Here is a 20,639-nt window from a genome sequence, read left to right as displayed (position 1 = left end):
TCATCTCCATCACCTCTTCTCCCCTCATCTCATAGAAAGAACCCCATGCTCCTTTGAGGCTTCTCACACCCACCCACCCAGCCTCTGTCCTCCTGGTCACTGCCCCTTTCCAGCCTTCTGGTCACTCCCAGCCTTCACGGAAGATTTTGGCCCTGAGATCACTGTCTTCTCCAAACCAAATCAGCAGTTTTTACTGGGACTGGGACCACTTCCAGCTGTTATGGGTGCTGGAGTCATGTGGGCCCCAGAAGATATTTTGTCACCCTGTGAAGTAAGTCAGGAATTCAGAGGCAGATGATACAATAGGCTAAGTCCAAATCAGAGAAGTATGTCTGGTAAAGCTTTATGTAAGTACAAAAAATGTTTTCAAGCCACACCTTTCCCCAATGTCACATTATACAGCCTGTTTCTCATGTAGGCCTTGTACCTAAATGAGAGTACCTATGCCTCCATCATAACCCAGATCCCGTCGAGCCGTGACAGGTGACAGAGGCCTTGTGTGAAGAGGCAGAGGACCTGTTTGGGAAATCTGTAACTTCATAGGCTGCACCTAATCGTCTTAATACCTTGAGACACATAACAAAGGTTCCATTGACCTGAACCATTTTCTGAACATTTTTAAAACTACAGATTCCTGTGCCCCACCCAGAGATCCTAATTCAGTAGCTCCGAGGTGGGACCTGAACATGAATAGACTTAAAAGGTCTTCAGCTGATTCTGAAGCACAGCCAGTTTGGGGAGCACTGGTATTCTGCACCCACCCCCATGAATCCGGATGGTCCCTACATCTTGACACCAGGTGAGCGTAGTGAGTACCCCCTCCCTCATGTTCACCATCATGAAGCCTTGCACCTCCCACTCTCATCCCCAACCCCCTACCCTCCCTGTCTCCCCACTCCCAAAATGTAGTTCACTGGACACATTTTTCTCCCTCCTGCCTCTGTTCCTTGCCTCTCAAGAATTTCCAAAGCTAGGGGCGCCTGGGTGGCTCAGTTGGTTAAGCGACTGCCTTCGGCTCAGGTCATGATCCTGGAGTCCTGGGATCGAGTCCCACGTCGGGCTCCCTGCTCAGCAGGGAGTCTGCTTCTCCCTCTGACCCTCTTCCCTCTCGTGCTCTCTATCTCTCATTCTCTCTCTCTCAAATAAATAAATAAAATCTTTAAAAAAAAAAAAAGAATTTCCAAAGCCAGGTGCCCTGTGTAGGGGAGGAAAAATAATTTTCCTCTACCCATTTAGGTTCTTGACTAAGACATTCCCACCCACCCCTATAATAAAAGAAAGATTAACAAGAGAAAAAATATTTAATTACATACATATGTATATGTCTATACATCTGGGAGTACCTCAAAAGGCAGCCAGGTAATTGAGGCTTGTATACCATCCTGAGCTAAGAGAAGGGATAAGAGTCTGGGGCTTCAAAGGAGAGGAAGGCAATCATAGGAAGGTGAGAAAAGGAAATACAGGACAAACAAAATTGGCCCTGCAATGCAGATAAGTCTCTCAGATGAAAATGCAATCTCTAGTAATAGCTCTCTTGCTGGGGCCCCCTCTCTAAATGTAATTTTCCCTTGCAAAAGTGTAACTTTTATACTATTTTCAGTGCTTCTCCAGTGTCTGCAGTTTCTCAAAATAATCTTTGTGCCAAAGAGGCATATTTTGGGAAGGCATAGTCTCTTACCCTTCACCTGCCACTGGACCTTATCCTGATGACAAAATGACCAAGTGACAAGAGTCAAACACAACAAGGAAAGGTCAGGGAGTCCAGCTCCCTCTGCACCGCTGCGGATCAGCAGTTAGTTACAAATGATGGGCTCTTTCATCTGGCTCCAGCCTGGCAAGGGATCTGGGGGCGAAGAATTCTGGGTTTCATTTTCCTTATTTCTCTGAGCTACTTCTGGCAGGAACATTATAAGCAAATCAAGTTTTGATCAGTCAAAGCCTATTTGAAATCGCTAGGAGCTGCCGCCCATTCATTCATTTATTAAACAAATGTTATTTATTATCTCCCAAATCCTGTGCTAGACCGTGGGAAAGAGGGAGATAGAGGTGAGTGAGACACAGTTCCCCCCTTGAGGCACGCACAGCTGGGTGGGGGGGGTGGAATATATGCCTGTAAAAGGGTAACTGCAGTTCAGTGAGGTGGATCCCATGACCAAGGTCAACACTGGGTACCTTGAATGCACAGAGGAAGGGCAGCTATACTAAGCCAAAGGCTTGAGCAGCATTCTAAAGGCCAGGAGGTATTAGGTGGGTGAGAAAGGGCTAAGAGTCATCTTGGGGAGATGGTGGTTTATGCAAAGGTATGGTAGCTTGAAAAAAGCATTTCTGGGCACGTGGGTGGCTCTGTTGGTTAAGCGACTGCCTTCAGCTCAGGTCATGATCCTGGAGTCCTGGGATCGAGTCCCACATCGGGCTCCCTGCTCAGCAGGGAGTCTGCTTCTCCCTCTGACTCTCTTCCCTCTCGTGCTCTCTATCTCTCATTCTCTCTCTCTCAAATAAATAAATAAAATTAAAAAAAAAAAGCATTTCTGGTTCAGGAAACTTCAAGTAGTTCAGTAGGGAAGGAGGTATCCTAATGCTGATGCTTTGACATCAGAGGACACTGAGCTCAGGTTCTGGTTCCTTTGCTTATTAGCCACATGCAGGGGAGTGAATCCTTGGGTTTCTTTGAGCTTCATCCATAAACCCCACCTTATAGGAGTGGAGATGAGCTAAGGTAGTACCTAACACATAGACCACAGCCAGTACTTGGTGGTCGGTTTGGTGATGAAGATGAAGATGGTGGTGATGGAGATTGAGGATACTTGTGGGGGAGGAGATATGAGGCTGGAAGAGGAGGCAGATCCAAAGCATGGACTTTGTGTTCCATGCTAAAAAATGTGGACATTATCCCTAAAGCCAAAGGAAGAATGTTAAGAAGAGAGTGAGCTGGTCCAATGTATGCTCTCGAAAGGTCCCCATGAGGGAATGGAGTGGGAGCAGGAGAGGAACCCTTGGAGGCAGGAAGGAGTTAGGAGGCCCAGGTACTCATATGACGGCGGGACAAGGGCCACGCGGTGGGGTGGCCTCTCAGAGCACCACCAACGAAGCTGTTGCCTGCGATTTCTCAGACTTCCAGGGCCAGCTGGCTCCCTCACGGCAGGGCCTGACCACGTAGAGGAACAGAAAATCCAGGCTCCTATTATCACTGGAATTAGCTGCTTTTTTGACTCCACAAATGTCCCACTCAGGCACACTGAAGTATGCTTTTTTGGTTTAAAATAGAAAGGAATAACAGTGGCGAGCTGCAGGTGGTGGGATTACAGGTTGTCTCCATATTATTATTTTTGCTTATCTCAATTTTCTGAATGTTCTACAATGAACATATTTTTGTAATAAAAAAATCCATTATAAAAATGTTTTCTAAAAAAACAAAACTGCATGTAGTTTCAATCAAAACAGCAACTCTTTCCTTACTACCTGAGTAGGGAAATGCTCGATTGAATTACAAATGGGCGGGGGGGAATTGTTGAGAGGATCCAACTTCAAACTTTTAAGGTGTTTATTTTCTTCCTTTTGCTTTGAAAGAGTGTGCCAATGAAGCCAGACCAGAGACATGTGAAGAGCCTTGAGTTTGAAAAATAATAGTCGTTTTTATTGTGATTGCTTCAGGCACAGATTCTTTCCATGATTTTTACTTCAGGAAGCTTCAAGAACAGGAAAACTGCCCCATAGTTATTGGCTTATTGATATGCTCTTTTTAAGGAAAACAAACATCTACTCAAAGAGAAGTCCAAGTGATAATAGCATCTCAGCCTGTGTTGTAAAAATAAGGAATTGCAGATGGGCCCTGGGTGAAGTTTAGTGAAATTCAGTGGGAACTACAGACAGAGGTCTAAGAACTGAAATTTTTTGGTTCCGTGCTCCAAAACCTCGAATGGCCATGCCTAGGTCCCGTGTTCATAGAGTCACCTCAGATAGACATGTTATGCACCATTAGGCTTGTCTTGTAAGAGGTAGCATCTTGATTACAATCTTCAACTTGAGGTTTCTTAAAAAGGTAATTATAATAGTAATGAAAAGAGTTCACATAGTTTTGTAGTACATCAAGTGTCTTAGCATGTAATCCTCACAAGAAGCCTATGAGTTAACTTGAGTCTCATTGTAGAGACGGAGACAAGGAGGCTCCAAGAAGGTGACCAATTGGCCTGAGGCCACGCAGCTAGACAGCAGAGAGACACGACTCTGATCAGCTCTTCAGACTCAGTGCTATTGCCTCCTCTCCTCCCTTCTAACGACTGGTCTTAGTTACCTCATTTTCACCAGACCCACTCATTCAAAGGGCAGGTAGGGTCCATAGGGATAGGATTAGTTCCTATTGCTGTTACAACAAATTCCCACACATTAAGTATCTTAAGATGAGGTAAATTTAATCTATTATACTTGTAGAGATCAGAAATCTAAAATGAGTCTTATAGGGCTAACATCAAGGTGGGAGCCAAGCCGGTTCCTTCAGGAGGCTCCAGAAGGCTTTTTGCCTCTTCCAGAATGTCAGTGGCTGCCGGCATGCGGTGGCTTGTGGCCACATCACTCCAGTCTCTGCTTCCATCCTCCCACTGCCTTCTTGTCTTCTGTCATCAAAACTGTGCCTCCTTCTTACAAGGACACTTCTATTTCAGGCCCCCTGAATAATCCAGGATAGCCCCCCTATCTCAAGATCCTTGATTTAATCACATCTTCAAAGTCCTTCTGGTCATAAGGTAACATTTGCAGGTTACAGATTTTAGAACATGGATATCTTGGGGTGGCGGGGGGGGGCATTGTTCAACCTACCTTGGGAATATTTACTGAATGGTTCTTAAATGTGAAATTCTCTGAATTTAAATTTAGATCCTCAGGTTTTTTTAGTTTTCTATTTTTAACCTTTCGATTTTGAGCACCTTGGGGCTTTCATGTTTGTTTACTTGCTTGCTTGTACTTTGAAGCAAATTTAACACTGACTCCCCGTGGGAAGCAACTTACCTAAAACTCCATCCTCCTGCTATCTTTCAAGGATGGATGCAGACAGCAGGCTTCTCCAGGGTTTGGAAAGGGCCTGGAGAAAGGTACATTCTCTCCTGTTAGGCCTCTCCCGCCTGCGGCCGTTTACTGAGCCCTTCCTATGTGTCAGGAACTGTGCAAGCATTCTGCATTCCTTTATAGCTCATTTCTATCTTGCAGCAAGCCAGGAAGGTAGTTCTCATTAGACCACTCTTCAGAATGAGAAAATCAAGGCTCAAATAATTAAGTAACGTGTCCAAAGCTGCACAGTTAAGCCACAGAGCCTCTAAAACCCAAGCTCTTCATACAGTGCTCTTGCAAAATTAGAACATTCCCAAAACCAAGTAATGTATGGATCTTTCTTAAAGGGCATATGTAAGCTCACACACCCCTAGGGTTGAGTCGTAATTATTTTCATTATCATATTATTTAAACGTGTGCAAAGATAACTGGATATTAACTCTTTATGCTTATAGCTCTCATATGACCTTAAAAGCAAAATAAGGGTAATCATGCTAACACAAACCACAAACCTTTTAAAATGCTAATTAGGAACATTGCTTGAACGTGGTGGGTGATGCTGTTTTGTTGAAACTGACTGCTCACAATCCAGATTTGAGGCTGGCCGCCAGGGTCCTTCAGCGTTGGCTGTGCCCGTACACCAGAGTGCCTTGGCCTAACTCACCTCTCCCGCCCACTGACGGCGCGCACATCATTTGGGCTTTACCCAGCGAGAATGTCATGGATGTGTTAACGCTGCCTCTCTTTTTCCACGAACTGTAGCAGCTGGGCTCTCTGGGCAGCAGCTGGAGTCCAGACTGGCATGCGTGAAGTTAGGGCCCCGCTCCTGGGAACCGCACCTGGGGTGGTGAGGCGGTTGGGGAGGGGCGGCAGGCAGGAATGGGCAGAGGGAGAGGCTGAGCTGCGTTGCAGGCCCAAAGAAGGCCTCTGCCAACATCACATGAGGCGGTTTTATCCGCCAGTGCAATCCCTAAAAAGAACTGACAACCGAGGGGCGCCTGGGCAGCTCAGTCATTAAGCGTCGCCTTCGGCTCAGGTCATGATCCCGGGGTCCTGGGATCAAGCCCCGCATCGGGCTCCCTGCTCCGCGGGAAGCCTGCTTCTCCCTCTCCCACTCCCCCTGCTTGTGTTCCCTCTCTTGCTGTGTCTCTCTCTGTCAAATAAATAAAATCTTAAAAAAAAAAAAAAACTGACAAGGGCCGCATTTTCTCAGCTTTCCCAGCAGCTGAGGAGGGACCAGGGCAGAGCATCATGGTCCACAGTAAAGTTGTACAGAACAGCAGTGGGATATAAACACAAACGCATCCTGGCTGCTAGAATTGCCTGGCAATGCTAGATTATATGACCCTCAAGTAAAGAGAATATTTGGGGAGAATAAAAACTTTGATTCACTGGACATTCGGTATATTTGATTAAGCACCTACTATGAGATGGGTGCTTTGCTAGATACCTTCTGGTGGGAAAGACACATAAGTGAACAAATAATCATGCAAATAATAATAATGCAACATGGTTGAGGTCACAGAAAAAGAGGATCCAGGGGTAACAAGAAGGCATCACCAGGGCAAGGAGGTAGGGGAATGGAAGATGTTGGGCAAAGGGTACAAAGTTATAGTTACATAGGATGAATAAGTCTAGGGATCTAATGTACGGCACCATGATTATAGTTTAAAATACTGTATTGGGGGCGCCTGGGTGGCTCTGTGGGTTAAGCATCCGACTCTCGATTTCGACTCAGGTCATGATCTCAGGGTCGTGGGATCGAGCCCTGTATCAGGCAATGTGCTCAGCATGGAGTCTGCTTGAGATTCTCTCCCTCTCCCTCTCCCTCTGCTCCTCCTCACACTGGTGCTCTCTCTCTTAAATAAATAAATCTTTAAAAAATAAAAATAAAATAAAATACTGTATTGTATACTAGAAATTTGCTAAGAGAGTAGATTTCTAGCGCTCTTACCACAAAAAACAAAAAGGCAACTATGGGAAGAGATGAGTATGTTTATTAGCTTCGGTGCAGTAACCATGTTACTATGAGTGGGTACACCTCATTTTATTGCACTTCACTTTACTGTGCTAACCAGATACTGCTTTTTTTCCCCTTTTTTTTTCACAAATTGAGGGTTTGCAGCAACCCTGCATTGAGCAAATCTTTTGACCTCATTTTTCCAGTGACATTTGCTCACTTCGTGTCTCTGTGTCACATCTTGGTCATTTTTGCCAACTTTTTGGTCATTCTCTTTTTGGTAACTCTTTGGTAATTCTCTTCAAACTTTTTCACTACAATTACGTTTGTTATGGTGATCAGTGATCGTGACTCTCTGAAACTCAGATGATGGTTAGCATTTTTTGGCAGTAGAGTATTTTTTGATTATGCACCTTGTTTTTTTTAGACATAATTCTGTTGCACCTTTACCAGACTTCAGGGTGGTGTGAATATAACTTATATGCACCAGGAAAGCACAAACTCCATTTTATTCCCCTTACTGTGATACTGGCTTTCTTGTGGTGGTCTGGAACTGAACCCACCAGATCTCCAAGGTGGGCCTGTATCTGTATGTCAAAATGGTGTTGTACACCTTGAATATATACCTTTCTACTCAAAAAAATATTAGGCATTTCAAAGGAGGAGTTGCTTGAGGGGACAGAGATACGTGGCCATAAACGGACAATTACAGGGAAGGAAGGGGTGTGGAGACATGCGCGTGTAACTAAGTAACCACAGCTACCCGTTCATTACCATTCACCTGGCCCTTCACTTAGGCCATCTCCCTCAATCCTCAAGTACTATGATTAATCTACTAGAGGACATGCCCACAAGAGCGGGGACTTTATTGCCTTGTCCACTGCCCTGTGCCCCGTGCCCAGCACAGTCTCTCACCCGTAAAGGGAGCTCAATAAATCTGTGTTTTACGCATGAGGAATCCGCCCAGAGAGGATGAGCGACTTCCCCAAACTTACACAGCACGTAAAGTGGCTGAGCCAAGATCTGAACTTCGGTCTGACTTATTCCACCACACTGCTCTTTAATTCCTGGTCCCCTATGCCACGGTCATAACTAGAAGCTGGGTTTCACAGCCAGGGAAATGTCCCTTACCAGGGGAAGCCTGGCAGAGGCCAGCCTTTACATTCCCGGAAGGGGCACCCCTTTAGCGTCAGCCACAAGGCACAACATCTCCTGTTACCTCTGCAGTCTGTCCCCAAACCTCTGTGAGGACATGGGGGGGGTCCTCAGGAATGAGAAGGGTTAAGCTTTTACAGCTTACAGAAGCTGTTCCTTTGCATTTAAATAGCACAATTGAAGAAAGCAGCTTCTGGAATCTTATTTGATGTTAGCCTTCTGAACACCTTAAGGCGCGCCTATTTCTCCACCATCCAGGTCATTTGGAGCTTCATTACTTAATAATTTGAAAGCTTTTTATGGAAATCAGTGGATGAAGGGAGCCAATGAAGTGAAATGTTATTATATTTAAGGACCCAGCAAAACAGGCTCACAGGACAGTACCTGAAGCTTCTACCTTGCTCTCTAATTCAATATAGGGTATTTTAGAGATCATCTCATTAGTGATATAGCTCTTTTAATAATGAACCCAAAGACCATAGAGCAGTGTAAAAACACAGACATATATGCTTTTGTATCTTTTTTTACTTTGCTCTATGGTCTTTTTTTTTTTTTTTAGATTTTATTTTTTTATTTTAGAGAGAGAGTGTGCGTGGGCAGGGGACAGGGAGAAAGAGTCTTAAGCAGACTCTGTGCTGAGCACAGGGCCGATGCGGGGCTCAATCTCACAACCCCGAGATCACAGCCTGAGCTGAAACCAAGAGTCAGCCGCTAAACTGCACCACCCAGGCGCTCCTGCTCTATGGTCTTTGAAGCCATCGTTAAAGGAGCTATTTCACAAATGAGATCATCTCTGAAGTATATTAAATTATAGAAAGCAGGATACAGTTTGTGTACTCGTCTATTTGTATAGTAATCTTGCTACTATTGTGCAAAGAAATGGTAGGGGTAAAGAAAATGGGTGTGTGTGTGAGACAGAGACAGAGACAGAGACAGAGACAGAGAGACAGAGAGCTAGGATTTCAACTATGTGACAAAAACATACAAATATAACAATGAATTGATAGGAGCTGCTAGGTAAGGATGGTGGAATTATGGATATTTCTTTTTGCATCTCTCTCACACACTCTCTTTTTCTAACATCCTATAATATGGTTACATTATTTGTTTTTTTTTTTAATTTCAAAGATCTTATTTTAGTAGGTGAGGTAATTTCCATCCTGACAGAGCTCCCACCTGGCCCTCCTCACTTGCATTAGCACCTGTATCTCAAAATACTTGAGTGGCAGGGCGCCTGGGTGGCTCAGTCGGTTAAGCATCTGCCTTCGGCTCAACTCATGTTCCCAGGTTCCTGGGATCAAGCCCCAGGTCAGGCTCCCTGCTCCACAGGAGTCTGCTTCTTCCTCTCCATCTGCCTCTCCCCCAGTTCATGCTCTCTCGCTCTCTCGCTCTCTGTCTCAAATAAATAAAATCTTAAAAAAAAAAAAGAATACTTGAGTGGCTTTGTCAGTGAAGCTGTACTCACATCCCCACCTCTGCGAGCCTGGCCCTCCCTCACACACCCTCCCCTGCTCTGCTGTCCCCAGAGAGCCCATCAAAGTGTGGCCCCCTGTAACTGCTCATCGTGCAGGGAAGGCAAGCTCCATGAGGCAGGGATTGGCATCGCTCTTGTTCTGGGCTCTGTCTCCAGCCCCCACAGTGGAGCCTGGCAGGGGGTGCGGGCTCCCCCAGGATCTGCTGGGCCCCCGGCAATGCCCATAATCTCAGCCATCAGTCGCCATGGCACAGCACCTTGCTCTTCCCTCCTCTTGCTCTGGCTGGAAGGCCACCCCTCCATCTCGGGTCTGGATCTGGCCTCTTCTCATCTTTTCAAGGACCCCACTCCTGCAAGTGCACCCTCTCTGTCTCCGGCAACATCCCTTTCTCTTTCTGCATTAGATTATACCCTTCCACATACGAACGTGCCGTAATGTCACTCATCTTTTAAAAGACTAATCTCACATGTCCTTCCTGCTATTGCCAATTTTCTCGACATCCCACACAGCAGACTCCTCCAAAGAGCTGTCTGGGCTTGCGCCCGCTCGTCTTGCCTAAACCCGCTTCGGGTGCATTTGCAGCAGTGACCAGCGAGGCAGCGGTGGGGCGGCAGGGGACCATGGGGGCATCGGGGGATAGTGGTGGCCTCGGAGAGCAAAGGGACAGCAGGGGGGCAGTGGGGACAGCACAAGAGCTTTGAAGAGGCCCTGAGGCAGGACCTAGTGCCCTCCTGTCTCCCTGGCGGTCCCGCGTTAGGCTCTTTGCCGTCCCCACCCTCTTCTCTGTCTCTGCCTCCTCCCCAGGTTCTCTGTCCTGTAACTTCAACTACCACCTACATGCTGATGCCTTTCAAATTTATATCTTCAGCCTGGACTCGTCCCTTGAACTCCAGCCTCATATATCCAACCGCTGACAAGACACCTCCCCTTGGAGTCATCCTTGACCCCTCTTTGTTTTACAGGCCTCATCCCCTGTCTCCCCAGCTCCCATTGCTCTCTCCTGGTCCGATGCCCCGTGCCTGCCCCCTGCCGACCCTCCCCCGTGCCCCACTAGCGCTTACTGTCCCAGAGCGTTCAGCAGAGCCCTCTGAGCATATCAATCAAGTCACACTCTCCTGCTTGAGGACCCTTCAGCGACATCCCGGTCCCGCAGCACTCACAAGAAGTGCCCTTGGACCCCCGGGAGGGCTGTGCAGGCCAGAGGCTTCCTCTAGCTTGTCATTAATTAATCTTTTAATTAACTCACCCATTAATCATCCCCTGCATACTTCCTCCAACCCAAGCCAATGCTGGGGGCACAGGGAGGACACAGTCCCCAGCCCTGCTCTCCCGCTGGCTTCTGGGGCCAGACCTGGACTGGAGCTGTCCTCAGAGGAAGGTGGGGTGGGGGGTGGGGAAGGCAGGGAAGAGGGCCGAGGGGTGTCCAGTGCTATGCCGCGGAGGGTTGGGGCACCGCCCCTACAGGCACCTGCCGCAGGACCTGGCTTAGGCTTCCTTGAGACTCCTGCCTGATCAAAAGCAGACGGCTTCTGCTGAGCGTGCCCTCTCCCGTGTGATGTCAGAGTCTCGCCTGGCCTGGCCCCTTTTCTACTTCTCTGCTCTGGCCCTGGCACTTAGTTCTTTTCTGATTGCTGGAGACAGGGTGAAAGGTGGGGAAGAGGGCCTGGGAAGGGCTGGTGGGAAGGAGAGACAGACATGCCCCATCAACCTCCCCAGCTCCCTCTGCTCTCTGGGGCAGACTTTCATGAGCATTACAAAGGACAAAATGAAAAAGCCCGGAAAATGAGGTTAAACACAGGATTGACACTTCGGTCACCAAAGGACAAGCTAAATCGATGCCTGTGGCTAACAGAAGCACACAGAAGGAAGGCCCTATCTCTCAGGTCACCGGGTGATGCCCATCCTCAAAGCGCTCCACCTGCCAGAGTCAGATGCGCGTGGAGGGGTGGACCCGGGGGGCTCTGATGGGTTCTTCCCCTCCGGCTTCAGAAATGCCAAGCTGCTTTCACAAAACCGTCTCACGGGAAAATTGTTATCTATGGACACGATGCAATTTTCCCATCGGAATTACAGGCTATGTTTGAAAAGAACTAAAAAGAAATTGAATTTGAAATGCGTCTGTGCAACCACCTCATCTTCTTGTGGATCTGCTAACGGGCTTCACACACCTTCTCTGGCGTTGAAATAGCGGATCAGACGTGGCTTGTGACCGCGGCTGGGGCCCGGGGACGAGGCTTGCTAGGAGCCCTTCCACACGGCCCGCCCGCGTCGCTGGGCGCCCACCAGAGGCCGACTCAGAATTTGTGAGCTCTGACCACGGTTCCTAACGCGGCCCCTTGTCCTGGCCCGTCCCTCTCCGTCTGGGTCAGGCAGTTCCAGCAGAGCTATCTGCCGGCACTCTTCCCCGCCCTGCCGGTGCCCGGGCCCGCCTGCTCCATGCAGAGATCTCGGAGCATCGCTTCACAAGGCTAGGCCGACGGAGTGCTGGTAGACAGAGCCTCAGAGGACACCGGCCCTTCCTGTTCACAGCCTCTCATTCATCCACAAATATTGCTTGAGCACGGTCCTAAATACTGATAGTACAGGATGGAGCAAAACAGAGGAAAGCCCTTGTCCGCAGGGCCCCTATTCTAGGTCCCCTATGGAGAGATAGACCATAAAAAGTAAATAAGCAGGGGCGCCTGGGTGGCTCAGTCGGGTAAGTGTCCAATCTTCATTTCCGCTCAGGTCATGGTCTCAGGGTCGTGAGATCAAGCGCCATGTCCAGCTCTGCCCTGAGTGTGGACCCTGCTTAAGACTCTCTCTTGGGCGCCTGGGTAGCCCAGTCGGTTAAGCGTCTGCCTTCGGCTCGGGTCATGATCCCAGGGTCCTGGGATCGAGCCCCGTGTCAGGCTCCCTGCTCAGCAGGGGGCCTGCTTCTCCCTCTCCCTCTGCCTGCCACTCCCCCTGCTTGTGCTCTCTCTCTCTGTCAAATAAATAAATAAAATCTTAAAAAAAAAGACTCTCTCTCCCTCTCTCTCTGCCCCACCCCCTGCTCCCTGTTTGTGCACATGCTCTCTCTCAAAAAAAGGGGAGGGGCGCCCAGGTGGCTCAGTTAGTTAAGCCTCCGACTCTTGGTTTCAGCTCAGGTCATGATCTCAGAGTCATGAGATGGAGCCCCATATTGGGCTCCATACTCACTGGGAGTCTGCTTAGGATTCTCTCCCTCTGCCCCTCCCCTCGCTCCCTCCCTCCCTCTTCTCTCTCTCTCTCTCAAAAAAAATAAATAAATCTTTTTTAAAAAGTAAAGAAGCCAAGTCGACAATATATCAGACAGTGACCAATGTGATGAAGAAAACACAATCAGATAAAGTGATGGGGATGTGCCAGGTTGAGGAGCCAGCAAGGGACTGCTATTTTTTTTTAAATTCCTTTTTTGAAAGAGAGAGGGCGAACTCATGCAAGTGGGGGGAGGGGGCTTGAGGGAGGGGGAAAGGAGCAGAGGGAGAGGGAGAACACCAAGCAGACTCCACGCCCAGTGTGGAGACTGACGCAGGGCTTGATCTCATGACCCTGAGATCACAACCTGAGCCAAAACCAAGGGTGGGTCACTTAACGAAACGAGTCACCCATGCGCCCCATGGGATTGCTAGTTTTAAGAGTGGGGACAAGGAAGACCCCAAGAGAAAGTGGCGTTTGAGCAAACACCTGGAGGAGGCAAGGGAACGAGGCTGTGATACCTGGAGGATGGCGTTCCTGGCACAGGAAACAGCAAGTGCTAAGTGTGCCTGGCGTGTCCGAGGAAACAGGAGATGTCCAGAATGGCCAAGACACACGGAGTGAGGGACAGAGCCCTGAGGGTTAGAGTTAGTGAAGTAACGAGGGGCAGCGTGGCTGCTGAATGGGCTAAGAGCTGGACACTGACCCTTGGCAGTGGTGAGGTCATTGGTGATCTTGACCAGAGCAGTAGCAGAGGAGGGAGGCATCTCAGTTACTTCATCTGAAAAATGGGAACCATTTGCCTGCCTACCTCAAGAGTTCTGCACTGCAGACCTCATGAGACCACGGGCAAGCCAGAGAGCACCACCAATATGAACCATCTGTTTTTATTTATAACCCAATAAACCCAGAGCTTGTCGAAATGAAGGGAAACTATGACGTTGGGCACAATTGATTTTAAAGATGCTTATAGCTCCATTATCACCTCATAATATGGCTCATTTCCTGCTGCTCATCACCAGGACACCCACCAAGGGATGAAAAGTTCCCTTCAGACATGGAAACCATCAGGGTTGATATTTTTTATGGGTAGTAAGTGGGAATTCTGGGAAAGGATAGAAGCAAATAATGGAGCCAAGCACCGTTCACCAGAGTCTTTACATAAGATGCCCTCACAAAGGGATCTGGGTGACCCTGTGTCTCAAAGCAAGGGTTCTTTGGGGAAAAGCATCAGCCGGGGCAGCCATGCTCTTGAAAAACGAACAAAATGGAAGAGGGACGAGAGCAAGATGGAGAGGAAGAACAGACAAAGTGAAAAGAGCAGGAGTTTTGGAGTCAAACGCATCTGTGTTGGAACCGTAGTTCCTGGGTGGTCTTCACCAAGTCACGTGACTTCTCCGAACCTCCATTTCGTCATCTGCAAAATGAGATGATAGCTGTTCCCAGAGGTTTTCCTAAGAAACCAGCTGATGAGTGCAAGGAAATGCGCGATAGGGGTTGGGGGCTCTGTGTGAGTGTGTGGATGTGCATTTAATACCGTCGCATTCCCCCTCTTCAGGAGCAGTTCCTCTCCAGCTCAAGCACCCTGTGCCTCCCCGGCTCTGCATCAAAACCCGTTCTCAGGGCAGCGTTAACACTGCCAGTATCCTGAACACTGTCCGAGTGCGGCTGTAACATCCAGAACTCAGAGTAGGCTAGGACATGGCCTGGGGCCAGCAGAGGCGCAGGTGGGCAGGGGGCCCTGACCTTTCACAAGTGGCTGGCTCTCCTGCATCACAGCTCAGGCTCCCGGCTCCCTTCTGCCTGGCTTCACAGGGTGACCGGTGTGGTCTCCAGAGTCAGACTGAGGTTTGAACTCTAGCTCTGCCATTGACCAACTGGGTAACTAATTTGGCCAAATAAATGTGTTTCTGAGGATTAAAAAGTGTACACCTACCTACCCTGCAAGTGTTTTGTAAGGACTAAATAAAGTGCTCTATGAAGGTAGTTGGCAAGATGCTTAGCACATCAAAACAATAGATCACTGTTGTTATTGTTGTTTCTACTTGCTTTGATCACTTTCCTCTCTGATTATGGACTGCACCCTTTTCTCTTCCTGCGGGGAGGAGGCAGGTTGTCCGGACTGACTCCCAGACTGTACGCCTAGGGCAGGACATGCTCAGTGCCACCAGCAGCAAAGGGAGCCTTAGGATGAGCAATGAGGCTGTGGTTCAGAACTGGGAGGTGAAGGTTCAGGCAGGCACAGGCACAGAGGGCAGAGAGGGGGTGAGGAACCAGGCAAGGAGGAGGTGACAGACCCTGGCCTTTCACTGTGGGCATGCCTGAGATGTCCAGAGCCCTCCAGCATTGACGCTCCAGGGTCAGTGTTGGGTGGGGTTGATTCTGACACCAGCCCCCACCCGATCCCTCAAACGCACATTCTTACTCTCAGCTCGCTCAGACTTGCTATCTCCTAATACCGGTGTGAGTTCCGCCCCCAACCTGTCCCCGGCATGACCCTCCTTCCTCCAGATCTGACCTCAGCCTGTGGCCGGTTGGCGGCTGTGTGATTCCCAGTTGGTGTCGGGGCCTCTGAAGTTGGGGTACAGCGGTAACATCTTCAAAACAGTTTTACCGAAAGCAAAACAAAAGAACTCATCCCCATGAAGATGGACACCAGTGACCTGTGGTTTCTTTAGGGCTTTTTCTCTTAATTGGCATAGCTCTGGAAAAGTGCTAATGTCATACAGAAGAGGCATGAACTGTGAATACCCTGAAATACTTGGTTTGAAAAGAGTCCTATGGGAGACGTAGAAGGGCTCTAAGGATTCTTGAAAGATCCTTTCTGTGCCTTAGAGACTTGTTAAAACAGCTTTTCATTTAAGTCCAAAGTTTGGATTGCTTACTCTGACTTTAAGTCCTTCATTCTTCAGAATGGAAAATGCCCAGCCCGCCAGCGGCCCCATCTAAGGCTCACCCAGCTACATAAACCTCCATCATATGCTCCCTGAGACTCAGAGCTTGACTTTAAGTGAGGGAGTGTTCTCCCAAGGCTTTGTGGGTTTGGAGAAGCAACTGTGTGTTTCACAATCTGTACTCAAGCAGTGCAAATTGATTCTCATACCAGCTCGGCCTGAATGTAAATGAGAGTAAGAATAGTAGCTAATATATGCTTATTCGGGCACTGTATTAACACATTCTATGGATTGTGTCATTTAGTCCCCAACAACCTCATATAGTAGAGACTCTTTCTTATTTTTGTTTTTAAGATGTATTTATTTCAGAGAGGGGGGAGGGGCAGAGGGAGAAGGAAAGAGAGAATCTCAGCAGACTCCCCAGTGAATGCAGAACCCGACATGGCGCTCGATCTCACCACCCTGAGATCACAACCTGAACCAAGAGTCAGATGATTAACCTACCACTTCACCCAGGTGCCCCAGGAGAGAGACTCTTTTTAAATCCCCATTTCACAGATGAGAAAGCTAAGAGAGGTCAAGAGACTTGCCAAAGGACACAGAGCTATCTATCTAATGGTGCAGGCTGGATTTGAACTCAGGTGTGATTCTATAGCTTATGCCCTCAAACACATTCCTGTCCCACCAGCTGGCTCAGTGAATACTAAAAAGTTTGGTAGTATTGACTGTGCCCAAAATTGTGGCAACATGGGCACATATACATCTTGCGGGGGTGTAAATTGGTGCAGATTTTCGGAGCACGATTTGGTAGGTCCTACCAAAATGATAAATTTGCTTCATCTTTTAATCATTCCTGGCAGTCTATAACACAGGAAGCCTTGGATTTGTAAGCAAAGAAATACACATGCAAGTGTTCATCATAGCATCATGCGTGAAAATAAATATCCACCAATAACGCTGATAAATTACAGAACATCCATGCTGTGGAATGCCACTATACATCGAAGGCTTTGCTTTTTCAACAATTTGCTGAGTATCCATCACACTGGATATGGCCATGAACAAGCAAGCCAGACACTCTCCAATCCTTCAGAAGTGAGGTTCTACCAAGAGAATTTTGATGCTTCAAAAATTTTTAGCTTTTTAAGTAAATTTTCCATAATGCTCCTGCTTTCTTATTTGATTGGCTAACACAAATGATCCCAAACAAGTAAAAATAAGCTGTTGACCATGCAGGTGGCATGCAACCACTAGATGAGACAATTTACAGCAAGGAACTGTTCTAATGTCCACACACGTGGATCCACCATCCTTGGAGCTTCCATAGCTCTAAAAATTACAGGTAGAATTTCATCACCATAAATAAACACTAGCGGAGGGCCCAAACAACTTTTGTTGAGTTATATACTGCAAAAGTAAAATCAGCATGTCGTTAGTTGGGACTTGAAAACCAAGATTTAATTATAATGCAAGGTAAATCTGCAGGGCCAGCTAACTTGGTGGCCATCTTACTTCCACCCACGCTGATTTTATAATGTTTTATTTATTTATTCATGAGAGTCAGAGAGAGAGGGAGAGAGAGGCAGAGGCAGAGGGAGAAGCAGGCTCCCCACCTAGCAGGGAGCCCGATGCGGGACTCGATCCCAGGACCCTGGGATCATGACCTGAGCCGAAGGCAGACGCTTAACCATCTGAGCCACCCAGGCACCCCTCACCCACGTTGATTTTACTTCTTAGTAAAATATTTCTTCAAGGGCAAAGGGATGGTCATCAGACAGTATCTCGTTAATTGGCTCTCCTATCTTGTATTTCTCTTTTATACATCTGGACTTGGTTTACCATAATTTGAAGATCTCCAACACTAAAAATCAACAAAAGGATTGCTATGATGCAGGATCTACTGACATGGAAAGTTTCCCCTGATATGATATTAAGGAAGAAGTTTTAAATCATGGTGCAGAATAAGATGTTCAGTATGATGCAGTTTTTGTGGGAAGAGCTCTGTCTAATGTACACACACACACACACACACACACACACACACACACATAGTTGCATATGCATAGTAAAAGGTCTGGAACGATACACACCACACTGTAACATTCTGGAGAAGGAGGCGGAAGGCAGGGTAGATGCCAGGGCGGAATATGCTCCACATTCACACTGTGTGCTTCTGTGATGCTAAATTTGTCTACAGTAAGCATGTACAATTCTGCTTATGCAATATTCTGTATATATAAAATCGAAGGAAAATAAAGTATACCAGAGCTAGATGATGAAGGCCATGTAGGAGAACTCAGGAATGAAGACATTGTCATGGAAGTTGTGGGCAGCCGCTGAAGGGCTGAGGCAGGGAATGGAGATGGTTGGATTTGCAGCAGCGTGGAGGGTGCACTAGGGCTAGGAGGAAGGTGTGGAGGCCGTGGAAGGGCTCAGAGGACTTGCCGACCAAGAGCTTGGACTTGGATTTGGAGCCCGACCGCTGTGAGGAGTGGGAGATGGAGGAATGGAGGAGCCCTGGAGGAGGTGCGGGCTTCTGGGGTCAGAGGCAGGCTTCACACAGGATGTATGAGATGATACCTGGGCAACCAGGTCACGGGAGACCCAGCACTAGTGTTGTGTCTCACACGTGACTTCATGCTAGACAGCCTCTCTCAGCCATTCACCAGATATTTATTAGAAAAGAGTGAGGGATACGTTCCCAACCAATAAACAAGTCTCCCACGAGCCATGTAAACCACTCCGTTGGGACTGAGAAATGCTCTCCTTGCAGCCATGTGAATGTGGGGGTGTCTTTGCATCCAAAGATTCTTTCCTCTGACCAAAAGAGGGAACCGTCAGGGAAGCCTGAGCTCAAGAAGAGCTGTTGCCTCTGCTAGCTTGTCCCCCAAGACTGGCTGTGGGTGCCCAGGGCCACGATGGATCTGGCTGAGCCCCTGTCCTCTTTAAAGGCCCACCACCCAATGGGCTGCAGGTGAGGCGATCCAGGCCAGAAGCCTTTTCATAATCTTTGGGCCTGAGCCTGGGAACACCTCTGATCTCCTTCCAGTTTCCTCAGGGCTGTGGATTTTCTGGGCATGGTACCCACCAATTGAGAAGTTTACCGGTTCACCCTAAGTATGTTCTAGGCATTTATGCCAGGCATGGCTCTAAGGACTAGGGCAGAGCTCTAAGCCAGCCAAGCAAGTCTCTGACCCCCTGGAAATCAGGGACCTGTTCAGGCGGCAACAAAGTTCTTGCTTCCTCAGCTGGTGACATTCTAGGTTTTTCTGGGCATAGTGGACAGTGGTGTCTGAGCACCGCTGGGCCCAGCCAGGGGAAGGGGAGATCCAGGACCAGCTAAATCCACTCCAGGGAAGGTCCCTAGCCAAAGCCAAATCTGGGCCTCCTGTGGAAGTCTTAAGCCTTGAAAAGGTTATGATATTCCTCTGCCCCGATGTGTAATTGAAAATAAAAACCCAAACAAACTGCAAAGTTAAGCAAGATCAACAAAGTTCTGATTTTTGCCCCTTGATGATGACTTAATGCTTCAAAATGCTAATTATCAAAATCTTTCTCAAAAAAATCATTTTAAGTGCCTATGCCACACTCTGTCCAAAGCAAAATAGAGCAGAATAATATGAGTGGCATGAGCGGTTGGCCTCCTTGTCCAAGGGAGTCTGATCAGGCGTGTGGGTCTCAACAGCAGGAAGGGCTCCGGGAAGGACAATCCTCTGGAGCAGGTGTTGGCCACACTGCAGCCCCTCATGTAGCCATGGCCGGGACGCAGAGCTCGTGACCTGCCCTCCGGGCTGGCCACAATATAGAAGTCTGGCCAGCAGAAGCAGAGTCCAGGTCAGAGCTCTGGCTACAGTGGGGGAGGGGTGGACCGGGCTGGAAACCAAAGTGTGGCTCAGGGGGCCCCCCTACCCCCTGAGATTGCCGAGACTCTGGGGCTTCCCTACCCGGGGGCAGGCAGAGCCTCAGCAGCAGGTAAGGGAGTGGGAGTGAACGGTGTCACCATGTCAGCCCTCTTGTTCCCAGGAGCCTGGCTCTCCTCGCTAAATATCTCTCGTCCTTTTTTGCAGAGTGATGAGGTCCTCACCGTCATCAAAGCCAAAGCTCAGTGGCCAGCCTGGCAGCCACTCAATGTGTAAGTACCAACCAGACGCTGGCCATGCCCAGCCCTGCCCTAGCCTTGTACTCAGAGCCACCCAGCTTCTGGCCACCACCTGCCAGTTATGTCAGTAAAGTCAGCGATACCTCTCAGGGGGAAGGGCAGGTGCGGTGCGCTGCCACGGGTACCACACTTGCCTATATCTCCTCAGGAGAACAGGTTTGGTCTCTGTTTCCCCCAGTGGCTCTAATACAACAGAACCAGACACAATGAAAACCATTCTGTGTTCACTCATGTTCTCAGCACAGGCCGAACATGCCTTCACACACAGGGGTACTCACCCGAGGCCAAGTCTGGCTCACGGAAGGCGAGATCTACCCCAGTTTCCATTCTCCGTCCCCATCTCTTTTCTGTCTACTCTATCTCTTAAAGATTTCATCCTCCCTTGCATTTTGGTGACCAAGGGTGTGCTGATGGCCCTCTAAACTACCATTCCCCCAGGTAGCTGTGTTTGTATGTAGGTAAGTAGGCAGATATGTCGATAGGTAAGTAGATAGATCATCCATCCATCGGTTTCTTGGACACCTCTCTGGAGAGGGTGTACATGGACCTGGAACCCGTCACTAAGTCCTATGGATTCTGCCATCTTCGAATCTCACAAATCAGTCTCCACCTGACCCTTCTCCCACCGTTAGCTCCGACCGCCATGTTTTCTCACCTGGACTGCTTCAACTCTTCCCTCTTCCATTACGCTGTCACTGGAATGATCTTGTAAGAATCCAAATCTGATTGTGTTCTGCTCTCCTTAGAATCCCACCCTG

At 48.3% G+C, this 20,639-nt stretch overlaps 1 protein-coding gene across 1 annotated transcript in view; it reads left to right on the top strand.

Moving 5' to 3' along the window:
* The window catches only part of SPON1 (spondin 1), a 181,608-nt gene that overhangs the window by 133,689 nt on the left and 27,280 nt on the right, over nt 1-20,639 (top strand). Inside the window, exon 6 of the mRNA XM_088017496.1 lies at nt 19,790-19,854. Within this exon, the coding sequence (XP_087873622.1) occupies nt 19,790-19,854 (65 nt within the window). The remainder of the gene's footprint in view (nt 1-19,789; nt 19,855-20,639) is intronic.

This window comes from Eumetopias jubatus, unplaced genomic scaffold (assembly GCF_037043125.1).
Source record: "Eumetopias jubatus isolate StellerSeaLion01/CBP00866 unplaced genomic scaffold, mEumJub1_p1.0 scaffold_13, whole genome shotgun sequence".
Lineage (NCBI taxonomy): Eukaryota > Metazoa > Chordata > Mammalia > Carnivora > Otariidae > Eumetopias > Eumetopias jubatus.
This window is presented reverse-complemented; position numbering and strand designations above follow the sequence as displayed.